The sequence below is a fragment of the Callionymus lyra genome, chromosome 1 (assembly GCF_982586985.1).
Source record: "Callionymus lyra chromosome 1, fCalLyr1.hap1.1, whole genome shotgun sequence".
NCBI lineage: Eukaryota > Metazoa > Chordata > Actinopteri > Syngnathiformes > Callionymidae > Callionymus > Callionymus lyra.
In genome coordinates this window covers 37,638,064-37,653,973 of record NC_141818.1, presented here as the reverse complement: position 1 = coordinate 37,653,973, position 15,910 = coordinate 37,638,064, and the positions used below count along the sequence as shown (strand labels likewise).

Sequence of the window (15,910 nt, the reverse complement as noted above, 5' to 3'; positions counted from 1 at the left end):
GATAATGATGCATTTTCTACAGTGTATGTATAATTTGCTGAAATAAAAGCTATATTGACCAACGTCTGTGTGTCTAAACACATTTATGAAAGGATACACGGAGATGTTGAGAACTTTGTGCGTATGTTTAAACATCTTAAAAATGTCGTAAGACAGCGACTCTCAACAATTATAAAGTCTTATCACAGACATTTTATTAAATCAAATTATGAAGATACAAATAATTGTATAAGAAGCCACAATATTAAAAGATTCCCTGCCAGATGGTTGGCTAAAAATCAAAGTAAATTCTTATTCATATTTATATCACGACCGTTATTTATATAGAGACTTATAGTAAGAGTATACCTGCTGTTGTCAGAAAGTAATTTAATGTTAAGACGTCAAACACAGAGATCCTAAGGTTAGATTAAGCCTTCAAGAAAGAAAAAAACAATCGGATGCATTCCTACATTTAAAGGACAGTTAGGTAAATGTTCTCTTGTTTGATTGAGTTCGACACCCCAAGTATTTGACTAAAAATGTATTGTTAAATGAATTTGTGTTAATAAAATATGCCCGTAATGTAACATCTCCCTTTAAATTAAAGTATATTTTCATGCATTAATGTACGCTGGACTTCCCACAGACCGACATAAGCTCATCTTACAGTTCTGCCTAGTTTGACTCAATTCCCTTCCTTCCTTGTTTGTTGCTTATTCTTATGGATCTCTTTGGACATCTCCTTTTTTTGGTCAGTGCTTTTAGTTACTCAGTTTTGGTGAGTTTCACTTTGATTTTTTTGTCTTTATTCATTCGTTTTAGTGGTTTGTCAGTCTGGCCGCCAACACGTTTGTGGACATCCTCCTTTTTGATCGTTTTCATTCATTATTTATATTCCATTTAATGGTGTTAGATCATATTGTATTTTAATTCATTGTATTGTATTCATCTATCTTTTATTGAAAAACATTATTTTATGCTTTTATTATTTAAGGCTTGGCTTTAAAGTGATGGAAAATCGGTAGTAGAAAATAAGTGAATTTTAACTATAATAGAACTAAGATTGTCTCCATATATTGTCTCATAAAACAAGAGCTGCAAACTAAGCTTGAGCGCCATCAGCACAAGTACAGGAACATGTGTGTATTATTCAGGAGAAAACAAATGAATATTTCATGAACAAACGACAAGTATAGGTAAACATGTGGGGCTTAAGTGAGGATAAATATACACAAGAAAAAGAAAGTGCCATCGCAGACCTCTGATTATTTTCTTTTTCCTCCCGCATGTGAAGTTAGGAAATTCTCCTTGTAAATATAAGAAGTTATTTCCACACACTGTGCCACGGCCAGAGGATTACGGCTGATAGAATCTGCGGCTCATTTCCACCCCGCTACATAAATATGTCGGCCGGCGCTACATGAGACAGGTTGACGAAGCGTCCATGGGAAATTGTTGAATAGCAGGAAGCACTTTTCCTGTTCGGAAATCAGGTTACTTGGATAAGTGGCTCTGCCGGGTACAACAGGCGTGTGCACCAAAGAAAAACTAAATTCTAAGAACCGTGTACATTTGTGTGACTTAATCCAATCTCACCAACGTCACTTCTGTGTGTGTAGTTTAACTCCTGCTGCTACTGTGGGTGTAAGAAACTATCTCTACTCTCCTTGTTTGTTTTTTGCATTTATTTACAATTAACATGCAAATATTCACAGCAATTGTTAATCTTTTCGCTGCAGTAACACCACTGGCCACAATGTGGCAGCAGTCCTCTGCAGCTAAAGAAACAATGAAATCGATGAGATTCTGGCGATGACTGAGGATGAGAGGATACAGTCGACTCCAGCAGCTTTTAAAGCTGACGTTTGGACATATATTGGTTTTAAAAACAAATGAAAGCAGTTACAAAATCACCAAGAGTCACATGGTCTGTAAATTCTACAACACTAGAGTCAAGTACTCAGACAGAACTAAAAAACACAGTAATATATTGCATCATTGACCCCTGTAGCATGAGACATGGTATCGCTAGATTCTTGCTAATACACACCTCTACATACCCTGCTGCTACTGACCTATTACTCCTAGAGTCTAGGAGTAACACTCCTAGAGTCTAGGAGTATAACTACACAAAGCTCCTACCCACTGTAAAGCTTGGAGTATAATTTTGCGATATCGTATCTCCAGCAAGACTTGGTTCTACTACTTTATAGTACTACTCTGCGAGGCTCTTCGCCGAACTGTGAGGCTTTGTGGTATAACACCCCGATATAACACAGTTTTACTCTGCCCTACTACTAAGGTTTGTTTCTTTCTTTGTTCCTGGATCAGAGCAACATCCATGAGAAGTTTCAGTCTGGCTTCCGTAAACATCACTCTACGGAGACAGCTTTATTGAAAGTGTCCAGTGACATCATGATGTCGGCTGACTCTGGTAAATTCACTGTTCTGGTTCTCTTGGATCTGTCGTCAGCCTTTGACACAGTTGATCACCAGATCCTGCTGAGAAGACTAAGGGATGAAGTGGGACTGTCTGGGTCTGTGTTAGAATGGTTCTCATCTTACCTTTCTGGGCGCAGTTTTAGTGTATCTGCCAATCAAATGAGGTCTGAATCGGCAGATCTGTTGTGTGGAGTCCCTCAAGGTTCTGTTCTGGGTCCTTTATTGTTTTTGCTGTACTTGATTCCCCTTGGTAAAATCATTCAGAGATTTCCAGATGTTTCTTATCACATTTTTGCTGATGACATCCAGCTCTACTGCTCTTTTGACCCAACTGAGCCCCAAAGGCTGAACAGCTTAGTCAATTGTTTGCTAGAAATCAAACAATGGCTGAGTGAAAACACTTTACAGCTTAATGTGGACAAAACTGAAACTCTGGTGATTGCTCCTGATGATAAGATTCCAGGGTTGAGTCAGTACTTGGGTGACTTAGGTCAGTCTGTCAAACTGAGCCTGAGAAACCTGGGTGTTGTATTTGATAAAGACATGTCTCTTGTTCAACACTGCAGAAAACTGACCAGAAACTGTTTCCTTCAACTGAGAAAAATCTCTAAACTTAGGAAAATGTTGTCACAACATGATCTGGAGCTTGTAATCCATGCGTTTGTTTCTTCTCGTCTGGACTATTTGTAACAGTTTGTTTTCATGTCTTAACAAGAAGGATCTGTCTCGTCTGCAGTTGATTCAGAACTCTGCAGCGAGAATTCTGACCCGCTCAAGTAGAAGAACTCACATTTCTCCGATCCTTAAAACTCTTCACTGGCTTCCAGTTTCTTTCAGGATCAACTTTAAAATTCTGGTTCTTACTTTCAGAGCTATTCATGGTCAGGCTCCTCCTTACATCACTGATCTGATCCAGCCTTACACCCCAGCTCGGTCTCTGAGGTCTGTGGATCAGAATCTACTTATGGTTCCACGCACACGGCTCAGGACCAGAGGAGAGAAATCTTTTCAGGCTGTTGCTCCTAAGCTTTGGAACAATCTTCCTCTCTCTTTGCGCTTGATGGAGTCTACTGACTCCTTTAAGAAACATCTTAAGACGTTTCTATTTGTTCAGGCTTTTCCTTGAATTTCTCGAACTCCTGTGTTGTTCTCGGTGTTGTCTTGATCTTTGAAGTATGTACTTTTTTGAGTATTGTTTTGATTGTTAAAGCGCTTTGTGACCCTGGTCTCGAAAAGCGCTATATAAATAAATATTACTTACTTACTTACTTACTAAGGTCCGCCGCACTGTAAAGCTATAGAGTATTACTTTGCCAGGCTCCATAGTGTTACTCCGCAAAACTTCACTACGCCACAAGTCGATGGAATATTATTTTATGATGCTCTGTAGTATAACTCAGCGAGACTTTGTAGTATAACTCTGCAAAGCACTGTAGTATTACTCCTAGAGTCTAGGAGCATCGTAAAATAATATTTCATCGACTTGTGGCGTAGTGAAGTATTGCGAAGTAATACTATGGAGCCTGGCAAAGTAATACTCTATAGCTTTACAGTGCCTCACCGTTCCTCAAAGAGCCTCGGAGAGTAGTACTATAAAGTAGTAGAACCAAGTCGAAATAGTAGAACCAAGTCAAAATTATACTCCTAGCTTTACAGTGGGTAGGAGCTTTGTGTAGTAATACTACAGAGCCAGGCGGAGTACTACTATGTAGCATCAAGGTGGAGTTTTTTTTATGTTACCCAAGTAGTGCTAAAACATTTTTGACTGTTGTAGAGCGGCGTGAACCACACAAAAATGTGAGTCACTGGGGCTCATTAATACAAACAACAACAATCGTTGCATGTTAATATTTGTCACACATGTATCTTAGGTTGCACATATGCTGATCTGGGAGCAGCTGAGTCGGTAGAATGCTGAACAGCTACACCAGTCGATAATTTGACACACATTGGTTTCGGCTGAATCCGAAACATGCCGCACTGGGAGGCGTGACAGTGTGTGTAACAGAAAAGACATTTCATTTATGGGGCAATAATCAAATAAATGACATTCATCCTCGGAAATGTGCTCTCGTGTTGAATTATTAAACAGATCTGCCAACATTACAGTCATTTAAAATTCATTTTGAGACGCCCCAGTTAGTTTGAGAGGTTCGTCGCTGCACGCAGCCTCAGATATAACCTGTAAAGATTTAAATAAATAAGATTTTGACCTATTTCTTTTTTTTTTTTAGCATCAGACTAAAAAGAATCAAGTATCGTTCAAGCATAAACGATGAGCTGCCTTGAATTTAAAGGCTTCCAGGAAGTGTGATGTAATTACCTCAGGGATCACTTAGAGTCATGAGCCGCCATCAAGCAGCTTTCCCGGTGTTCCTGTGTTTTATGGAAGTGGACAGAGAGCTCTCTCATCAATAAGCTCGCTGATGTAGTGGCTGCACTCCCGCCGCCGGGTCAGCGTGATCTGGGAGGAAATCAGAGGCGATGGTGCAGCAGTTACTGCTCAGGCAGAAAAAAAAGACAGTTGAAACGGTTTATTGTTATGGATTATGTTTTGGTTCTTCAGTGATGGTGTTGTGGAGAAGAAATGTTGGTTCACATTTTTCTAAGTAGGTTAAGAAATAACAAATAAAAAGAACTAAATACAAGCTATTTTGTCTGATTGTGATTGTCAATTTATTCACAAAAAAAAATACATGAAAATAATGTGCACCAGAAAAGGTAAAAATGTGCTGTAAACTGTCAAATAAATCAAAAATAAACCTGTTTCATAAACTTTACAGAAACATAGACCATTTTTTGTCAGGATTTTCATCATTACAATAATCAAATGTAGTTCTTTGATACAATACAATGTCAACAAAAATGTAATTTCTTAGATAAAAGCAGGAATTTGAGACAGTGAAGCCAAGGTCTCAAGCAGGAAACTACTACACAATTTATACGACTTGTTTTCTGTTAACAATCACTGTAACACTGTAACAACACTGTAACAATAACTTGAGAAAAACAGATTCTGACATCACCTTTTTGCTGCGGTGTATCATGAGTCAAGGATCAGTTTCAGCGCTTGGGAGCAGGGACGCTCAGAGGAAGCAGTTAAAGAAACACAACACAGAGGAAAATATTTAAAAAATATATATATTATTATTAATGTTATTATTAATTAAAGAAAGGATTTTAAGGACTATTTTGAATCTTAAATTTAAAGTAGTTAAAAATGTGTCAATGGCTGAAAATATATTTTAAAGATTTGTCATAATTGTTTATGTCATAAAATTATTTTTTCATGTGATGTTTTGTTTTTTATTTGTGTTCAAAAAGGAACACAAAGACCAGAAAGAAAGAAAAAAAAAAGTTTCAATATTGACGCGAGTCTGTTCCGGAAATGACATCATCAGTTTGTCTCAAATATGTCCAATAAGAAAGTTATTTTTTTTCTCCTCCCCGTGAATTCTACTTTTTAACCCTTTAACAAAAAAGCTATGTTTAATATAATAAAATGCGTTAATAAATCTGTCGTGATCGGTCTTCTTTTCCCAAAGGGGGCGTGGCCTTATCGCAGGACCATTTTATTTTTGGGGTCTGCTGCCCTCAGGTGGTCAGAAAACCTCCAAACGCCAGTTGAAAACGACCAATTGATTTAGTTTAATTCATTAATATATTCAATCAAGAAACCTGGGTAAGCTGAAGAAAACATGAACTGGAAACACAAATGTTTATTTTAGTAGAAATTTTAACAAGAAATCCACAATAACATTCAACATTTTAGAAAAATAGTAAGAACCTTGAAAAAGCTTCACATCAAAAGTTAAAATAGCAAAATAAAAATACCCGCAAGCAAATAAAACACCCAAAATGTTTGTAACTTTCAAATGTGTGAGTCACTTTTAAAAAAGTCTAGTTTCTCTTTTTGAGTATTTGAAGTAGGACTTTCTTTAGTGTCATGCTAGCGTCCCCTTTGGTGTCTGTAACAAACACAAAAATCAACGTTTTAGTTTTAAAAATATCAGAAAGCATGACCTTTAACTCATTATAAAAACCTGAATCAACTCACCATGGTCTTCAACTCACGTCCACTTCCCTCGCCTTGCTTGTATCGACTCATTCTTTTGCTATTCTCAACAAACTCCTGAAGATAAAAAAGAGATAAAATAGTTCAAATCAAATCTTGATTTGACTCAATATCAACTTTTACAGTAAACTTCCTAAACAAGAATGGAAATCCCAGATAAACTTTAAAACTAAAAAATATAAAATGTTAGGAAATTATAAAATGAATATAGTGCAGTTACGCAGATTTAACTCCTTGCTGCCAATCCTGGAAAGTAACCCCAGCGATAAGTAATATAGTATTTTTAAGGGGTTAAAATGTGGCATTAAAAGCCTCTAATAATGAGATTAACTTGAAAACAACCCGCAGTGTTGTGTCACACGATGGTGGCAATCAACAAGCAGTTCAAAAGAGATTTTTCATAATAATAAAAGTGAGTCTTCACCATACGTTTTTTGTCTGATAACTACTGGAAAGGGCTTTGATGTAATGGGATTAGGAGGTGTTTGAATGGAGACAGAACCCTCTAGTGGTTATATAGCGCAGCTGCAATTGAAAGAGAGAATAATTCTCAGACGTGTTACCGGTTACATAATGGTTAGAAGCCTCGACTACACAAAAAAAAAAATGTATTGTTATCATTAAAACATTAAAACGCATAGTAAGGGTTTCTTTACTCACCATCAGGGATTTGTCCATGTAGTACTCCCGCCCGGGGCTGCCGTCATTGTACTTGGAATCCACGGCGAAGCAGAGAAAGAGAACGTCCACCACGTTCTCAAACACAGATAGGAAACAGTGGGCGACCAGGAAGGCGAACAGGCAGACGATGAACAGTGGCAGGACCCAAACCGTGTACTCCCGTTGATAGTTCAGAGCCAGAACTCCAGCGAACGCAGTGCACGACACAACCAGTACCTTTGCACACACACACACACACACACACACTCACATTTAGTGACAAGTATAACTTCAAACGGTGTCTTGGGTATTGAGGAAGCTTCATGAGCCTCTAAAATCAGGGGTTCCCAAGCATATTTGTACCGCAGACCGGTTAAATGTCAGGGTTATGTTCACAGGCCGTCGCTCAGAAGTAAAAAAGTATCAATACAATAGCAAGAACTAAAATTAAGTGCATAAAAAACATCTCACCATAACGCTGAATCAGCAAGAACTCTTGGTTACAACAAGATATTTGTGTGTTTGAATCCATATATATTTGATTGTATGGCGACAATGTTGTTCTGTACGTGTGTCTACTGGCTTTTAGATACTTTGTGCCAATGTGTGAGTTTGTGTTTATATGGTTGTGTAAAGAAGTGTCTGAAACAGAAGTTTTGTTTCTAAAATTTGTGTTTTACTCATTTTCACTAGTCAAGAGTCACACGCTAATGTTATTTTATAGAAAATCTGTTTTCTTTGTCTAATTAAAACACCTTTTAGTTATTAATAATAAATAGAAAATTGTTTTTTTCTTTCAGAAAACTGTGCCATATACCGTGCTCGGACAATAAGGACGACGCTTCATGAAGCTTCACCCGCCCATCACTAGTTCCTAAGGCTTCACCTTTGCCAGGAACAGGACGAAGTCGCCGATGGTGTTGATGGCCGCCACTCGGAGGGCGTTTTCCACGAGGATGACGAGGGCGTCGCGGGCGGACGTGCAGAAACTGGTGCTGTTGATGGCCGTGGCAGTGTACGCGTTCTAACGGGGGAAATGAAAGAGTTAAACGGCGGAACACTGAAAAAAAAAGCGTGGCGAGATCCAAACCTACTTGATTTAAATAGGCCAGACACTTCTCCAGACACCACAGGCAGCAGACGCAGGCCTTCAGCATGCAGCGAGCGCAGGCGTTCTCCTGCAGGCGGACGAGAAGAGAACTGACGCCTTCATCTCACGCCCCGGTGATCAGGCCCGGGATTCCTTTTTTTCCCCCGGCTGAAGCACGGACGGCGGATACTTTGCTCACCTTTCCCTTCAGCTGGCTGTGGATGTAGGTGAGGATGAGCCGAGGAATCTTGACCAAGGTGATGATGAAGGAGCCTTTGGCCACCGTGCCGAGGTGGTAACGGAAAGTCCGAGCCGTGGCGGAGAGGATGGGGGTCGCGGGCATCTGGGATTTATTTCTTTAAGGGAAAGAAAATCGTGTGATAAAAATGAACGAATAAAACGATGGTTGACTTGCGGTTGAAGTATTGTAGAGGTTCTTTTGATCAGAAAACAAATGTAATACTAGGGGGTTGAGAAAATATTGATACACTGATATATCACAATATTTTATTTTTTTAATACGGTATCAATATTCAACATCACGTGTCCATTTTTTGGCATTCAAATCATGTTTAATTTTCAGCAAAGTTATTTTATGGTTTATAGTTTAATTTAGTGTGTATAAAATATATATATATATACATTTTTTTTTAAACAGCCAACTGTTTTTGTTCATTTTTGTGTTGTGCTATTAAACTTCCAGCCTCTAGATGACAGCAGTCGTTATTTTCTCTACAGCTAAAAAATACAATGAATCCAACAAGATCCCAGCATTGACTGAGGACGAGAGGATACAGTCGACTCCAGCAGCTTTTAAAGCTGATGTTTGGACATATTTTGGTTTCAAAACAAATGAAAGCAGTTATGACTTCGTCAAGAGTCATGTGGTCTGTAAATACAGCAACACCAGAGGAAAGTACTTGACAATACTGAAAAATATATAATTATACTATAGTACTATATTGCATCATGATCTCCAGATTCTTGCAAATACACACCCCTAATACACAATAGTTTCAATGAAAATAAACTTTTTCAATTTTATATTTTCTGTGTAATTGGGTTAAAACACTAATAATAATTTTTTGAAGCAAATATTTTTTTACTCAATCCGTCCAATTATGACTATTTTGTAAAAAACATAACCAGGGACAGGATTTTCTTACCTGTATGTTTCGAGTTGATATTAACTGGGCAAAATGTAGCAACACAGTATATCGTGACCCAGGCATCGTGAAACGTATGGTATTGCAAGATCCCTGACAATACACGCCACCGTCTGTAACAGCCACCGAGTTCCGTGAATACCTGGTAAAGTAGTAGGTGACCACGGCGCCGGCGATGGTCATCTGCTGGCAGGCGAGGATGAACTCACTGATCCAGATCAGACCAACGGCGTGATACCAGACCATGTACTGAAGGGGCCCCTGCATCTGAAACTCCACAAGGTTCGTGGTGTTGTTCTTCACTGGCGTTCCTGAAACACACACAAAAGGAGATGAAGACAACCAAGCTTCAGTCGCTACATTAAAATGAACATATAATTTTTGTCTATAACTTTAAAAAGGAAAAGATTCCTTTGTTTGGGGTGAACTATCACTTTTAAGATACTGTTCATAATCTTGCCTGAAGTCCCCAGGAAGAGAAGAACCCCAATCCAGGAGACCCAGAAGAGCATGAGACAAAGGAAAGTCCAAAATGGCTGAACGACCAGCAAAGGAAGATGGATGAAGACTTTCCCCGCCACATGGAACAAGGCGATGGTGAGGGCCACTCGCTTCCTCATGAAGAACATCACCAGAAGTATAACCACCTGCAGAGACACCGTTTTAAAAAACAAATCTGTCGTGACCGTGAAGCTGGATTATTGAATCAAAGAGAATCTTTACTGTGAAAACTGTCGCCACGATTGCATAGATGAGCAGCGCCTTCACGTTATCGGACGCCACTTCTTTGCCAAACACAGAGTGGGTTTTGTTTTCCAGAGCCTTCTTGTGATCCACGTACAGCCACCAGAGGACGCCAGTCGCAGCTGAGAATCATCGTTACACTTCACAACACAGCATATGTTCACAAGAACATGTCAATCCAAGTGTAATTTTAAATATTTTACAAAATCAATCTTATGAGATCCATGAATGTGTCTTGTGTTTCAAATAAACCACGTCCGAGAGAAGGTTTTTCTTTTGTATAAATAGTTACCCAAAGTGCCGATGACAACGAGAACCGTCATGATCCAGACCAGAACTTTAGAGATGTACCGTATGATGACCATCATGATCATGGACAAAACTGCATTCAAAACAGACAAATAAAGAAACAATTAGAGTTTTTTTTGTTAATTGCTTGGTTATTATCTTATCAAATTGAATAATATAATAATACATTGACAAAAAAAACAACCATTACTACAACACATAATTGTAGCTTACATATTTCCCTGTTAATATTTTATACCTGAGATTTTTCCATCTTATAATCTTTAATATTTGATTTCGTATTCGGTCTCATTGATATGTGCATTTGATGGATGATGCTAATATCCATGTGGTAATAATTAATAGAGGACACCATTGTTTTTTATACAGAGTGAATAAGAATTCACTTTAAAAAAATAATAATTTCCTACAAGATTGCTCATCAAAGTGGAAATATATAATTCTCCGTCATTTTTAAGTGAAATAAAAGTAATGGATACATTTGGATTTAGTTTTGTTTAAAGAAATAACATTTTAAACATGTTAAAAAAAATGAAAAAATGGGTGCAAACAGCTATTTTAACTAAAATTATCTTTCGTAAAACTTTGCTGAAACCTGATTATATGAATCTTGATAAAGCATTACTTTCAGAGCTCAGTAGATGGCGCTGTTGGCTTTAAAATGATTGAAGGTTTCACTGAAATAGTTGTCCATCTACGGACAAAGAGTGCCATCTAGCAGATTGTGAGGCTTCATGAAGCTTCATCATGTCTTTAGTGCAAATGACTTCAACTCTACCATCATGCAGTTGCAGAAACGAACTTTACCTAGAGCGAGAACACAGAGACCCATGATGATGTCCTTGCTTGCCATCAGTCCTGCCACCACTCGGCGCAAAGCATTGTTGTCGCTCACGAACGAAACGAACGTCTGAGCGAACTCGGCGAAGCAGCCGAGATCGGTGGGAACACAGCGGTTGAACAGTGGAACCGCTTTACTGCCGGAGAGAACACGAGCATTCGTTTGTAAACTCAATGAGTTGTAGAAATAACAGAGGTAATCCTTGACTGGGTTACCTCGGAGGAACCGGGAGTTTCGGGCATTTTGTGAGTCTGTCTGCGTGAGATGGGTATTTACTTGGAGCAACATCGTAGTTGCACAGAGCAGATCCTTCAGGGGGAACACAATAGAAAAACAGATTTAGTTTGAATTAAATCTCTAGATCCTGTGCTTTTTAACCTTAACCGACCGTTGCTGATCGCAAACTCCTTCACGTCGGCGTAGGTCTTGAGTTCAGTGGCTGGACACTTGGGTACGCACAATGAAATGGACTTGACCCTTCGATTTATCAGATCAATGTTGCATGGATCCAGGAAGAAAACATACCTGAAATAATTGAAATAATCATGGTTAGTGTTTGTTTACAACAACGGTCAGCACTGGGTCTGTCCCGTCTGCTCAGAGAATGGCGGACGCTGACATTCGCCACCGAGAGGAACTGATGTCCCTTTGTTACAAAAAACGCCTTTAACTAAATGACCGATTGTTCGAGCAGAACTCGAGCTACAACACCACGTGCTTCCCAAACCGTACAAGAATGTCTGGAGTATAGAAGTATATCAGTGATGCAGAAGATTGAATGGTCAAATTTAAAAGGTTGAAACTTTCATGAGGTTTTTTAAGAAATCGATCATTTTATATTGAAAGGTTGATCTTTTAATTTTTTTATTAAAAGTTCAATTTTATAATTTTTATATTGAAAGGATACATTTTTTAAAGAAATTAAATGAAGAAATGTGAATATTTTCAAAATGAATTAATTGTTTGACACATGATTTTGATATTCCAATTCCAATAATTTGGAAATACTACTATAATTACTATTCTTGTCTTTTAAATTCAACTCAACAAATGTTGGTATAATAGTGCCACCCTGATTGGTGAAAAGTTTGATAAAGTAGTTTAGTCCCTTTTTAATATTGTCTGTTGCCACCATTATACTAACATTAGTCAATTTAAAACATGTAATTTAGAAAATGGTTTCGAAATACTGGGATAGGAGTATCAAACACTTGGTTTAAAATGTAAAAAGGAAAAAAGAAGTGTTCCATTTTTTAAATAAAATTAATTCTTTAAAAAGTCAAATTCAACCTTTTTAAAATATATCAAATTATCAAATTAATTATAATTCAAAATTTTAAAAAGTAGATTTCAATAAAATAATTCGACTATTACAATTATTATTTTTCAATATTCTGTTGGGACTGATACACTTCCATACTAGAGTGTAAACAAAATGCAAGACTATATTTTTATATTTAAGTTTTTTGTTTTAGCAGTAACATCATACACCTTCAAGGTAATACATGGGATATGTTAATAAAAGCCATTGTATTACTTCTAAGAAATAGGTCAATTAAAGAATTCTCATGAATTTTGAAATGGTTGGTAGGAAAGTTATGTAGTGCAAGAGTACATTTATTCAAATTATAGATCAGTAATAACATTTTAAGCTATCCCTGAGTCCAACTTAATTGGAAGATTAATAACATTTTTGTCCTTCACTTACTTGTTGTCAACCATGTTCCGGCCACTCAGTTCTACTCCTTCTATCTTGGTGTTATTGCGGCCGCATGTGTTCCCGTAACTGTCGTACCCGGAGACGAGTCGAGCTGCGGCTCCCGTGGCGAGCGTGAAGCCGCAAATGCATGCCTGCGCAAAAATATGGATTAAAAAATGACGTCAAATTACCACAAGAAAAACAGACCACGATCAGAAAGACTCTCTTCAGACACCCTTCTAATATACTCCCAGAACACATGTGTACACAGATTAAATGATTATCACATGACCTCCTTACATCAGTGATCTGATCCAGACTTACACCCCAGCTCGGGCTCTGAGGTCTGTGGATCAGAATCTACTGATGGTTCCTGAACGCGGTTCAGGACCAGAGGAGAGAAATCCTTCCAGACTGTTGCTCCTAAGCTTTGGAACGATCTTCCTCTCCCTCTGTGTTTGATGATCTACTGACTCCTTCAAGAAACATTTGAAGTCATTTTTATTTGTTGAGGCTTTTCCTTGACTTTCTGGAACTCCTAAGGTAAGGTAAGGTAAGGTAAAACTTTATTGATCCTCAGGAGGTCTCCTTCGGGAAATTGTTTTTTTCCAATAGCCAATACATACAGCAATTTTTCATTAAAAAAAAAAAAAAAAAAAAAAATAAGAACAAGATCATAAAGAGAACGAACAAGATTACACAATCTAAGTCTAAAGATAAAGACAAAGAACATAGATCAATCCTGTGTTGTTCTCAGTATTATCTTGACCTTTAAAGTATATACTTTATTGAGTATTGTTTTGATTGTTTAAGCGCTTGTTTTCCACTAGTTAACAGGTTTATTTTTATGAGTAAACTTGACTGAAACAAGCATCTTTGAGATAATAATAATACGAATGATATATTATATATTTTTTATTTTATTTTTTCCTTCTGTGCCGCCCGGTAACAAATGCCTTTCGGGGTCGGGGCCACTCTAGGGGGGTTGAAGACCACCGGGTTATAAGGATACAAGAGTGTTTTTCTTCTAAATCGCTTGTTCATAAAAGAAATAAATGTGACTCACAACTTCTAATAGACCACTCTAGGGGGGTTGAAGACCACTGGGTTATAAGGATACCAGAGTGTTTTTCTTCTAAATCGCTTGTTCATAAGAGAAATAAATGTGACTCACAACTTCTAATAGAACCTACTTTTCTTTGCAGGCTTATGTAACGGGCTCCTTTAAGAAACATCTTAAGACGTTCTTATTTGTTCAGGCTTTTCCTTGATTTTCTGGAACTCCTGTTGTGTTATCAGTTTTATCTTGATCTTTAAAGTATATACTTTATTGAGTATTGTTTTGATGGTTTAAGCTCTTTGTGACCCTGGTCTGGAAAAGCGCTATACAAATAAAAATTACTGACTTACTTACTTACAGTTATTATGGTTCATACATTTCCGTGATCGGCAGAAAAAACCCAAACCTTTTTAACGTGGGCATTATATTAACAAACCTTCATATGAAAACAGTTTTCCACTCGTTAACTAGTTTATTTTTTGAGTAAACTTGGCTGAAACAAGCGTCTTTTTGTCACAACAAAACAACTTCAAGATAATAATAAAACGAATGATATATTATATATATTTAATATATGTTTCTCCTTCTGGTAACACATGCCTTTAGTGATCGGGACCACTCTAGGGGGGTTGAAGACCACTGGGTTATAAGGATACAAGAGTGTTTTTCTTCTAAATCGCTTGATCTTCTGTTCATGAGAGAAACAAATGTGACTCACAACTTCTAATAGAACCTTCATTTTCTTTTGGGAAACGCAGGCTTATGTAATGGGCTGCATGTCTTTCATTTCATGGGTACTGTTGATAAGAATCTTACAGCGGGAAGATGAGCTTTTTGAACATACATTTTTGCCTATAACTTTTTAAAAAAAAGAAAGGATCTTTCTGAAAAACAACCCCAACCTAAAAAAAACAAGTGCATTTTAAGTGTAGCATCACTTTAAATGGCATGATGACGATTTAACCTACTTTCTCATCGGATCACATGTAGTTACCGACCATGTCGACGTGCAGATCGTTATAACCCTTTAATGCTAAGTTAGTTTAGTTAGTTTAAAAAGTTACCATTCCAATGCAGAAGAGCGTGAACAGGACGAGCCATGGGATGTCGGTGCAGCTGCGCTCCTGCAGCGGGTTCCAGTCACGTTTGACCTGCGTTTTAAAAAGAAAGATAACAAACATGAACTCATGCTGCTCCAAAATAAACCCAGAATCGTCGGTAGCTTCTCCTCCTGGTTGCTGGGCGTGTAAGAAGCCACCACAGTGCAGCTAACTCACCTGCGTGCTGCCGCAACACCCCATTGTCAAACACCCGCGGGTGGAAACTTGTTGACAACTTTTCTCCTTTGTTTTGAGGCGCCTCGCCCGTTCCTCGACCCCGACGACAAAAAAATCGATTAAAAAACAGTAGAATGCACTTAAAATTACCCGCAAATATAGTGTAACTATGGACGCACGGCTACAGTCTCGCACAAAGAGCAGCGACAGGTAAATGCGGAAGAAAACAAGAAAGTTGAAAATGCTGCGTTCAAGAACTGTCGGAAATCTACTCTTCGCTTTGAAAAGAAGTTAAGGAACGGATGCCGTTTTAGAAGGGAACTTGCAGTAAAATTAGTTTTTGGATCATTTTACTTTATCAAGATTTCAAATCTGTAGTGAATGTTGATTTAATTTTTTTAAAGGAGGAAAATTTACAATATCTAGAAAGAGGTTCGGAATGTCCTTGAACGCAGCTTCGACGCGATTGACTTCACAGCGACGTTCACTGGAGAAAGTTTAAAAATATATATATAATTTAAAAAATTTTTTTTAAAAAGAGTAAAATTTACATTTCTGGGCTCAA

At 37.8% G+C, this 15,910-nt stretch overlaps 1 protein-coding gene across 1 annotated transcript; it reads right to left on the bottom strand.

Annotated features, from left to right (window-relative positions):
* Nucleotides 1-6,128: 6,128 nt before the first annotated feature.
* On the bottom strand, nt 6,129-15,594 carry slc44a1a (solute carrier family 44 member 1a). Its single transcript, XM_087806376.1, has 16 exons — nt 15,346-15,594; nt 15,133-15,219; nt 13,018-13,160; nt 11,698-11,834; nt 11,525-11,618; nt 11,276-11,445; nt 10,452-10,541; nt 10,139-10,281; nt 9,876-10,062; nt 9,558-9,726; nt 8,449-8,605; nt 8,254-8,337; nt 8,046-8,183; nt 7,160-7,396; nt 6,482-6,556; nt 6,129-6,392 (listed from the first exon to the last, which is right to left on the bottom strand). The coding sequence occupies exons 1-16, from the start codon at nt 15,367-15,369 to the stop codon at nt 6,369-6,371; spliced, it is 1,959 nt and encodes a 652-aa protein (XP_087662502.1). The 5' UTR covers nt 15,370-15,594; the 3' UTR covers nt 6,129-6,368.
* Between the last annotated feature and the right edge of the window lie 316 nt (nt 15,595-15,910).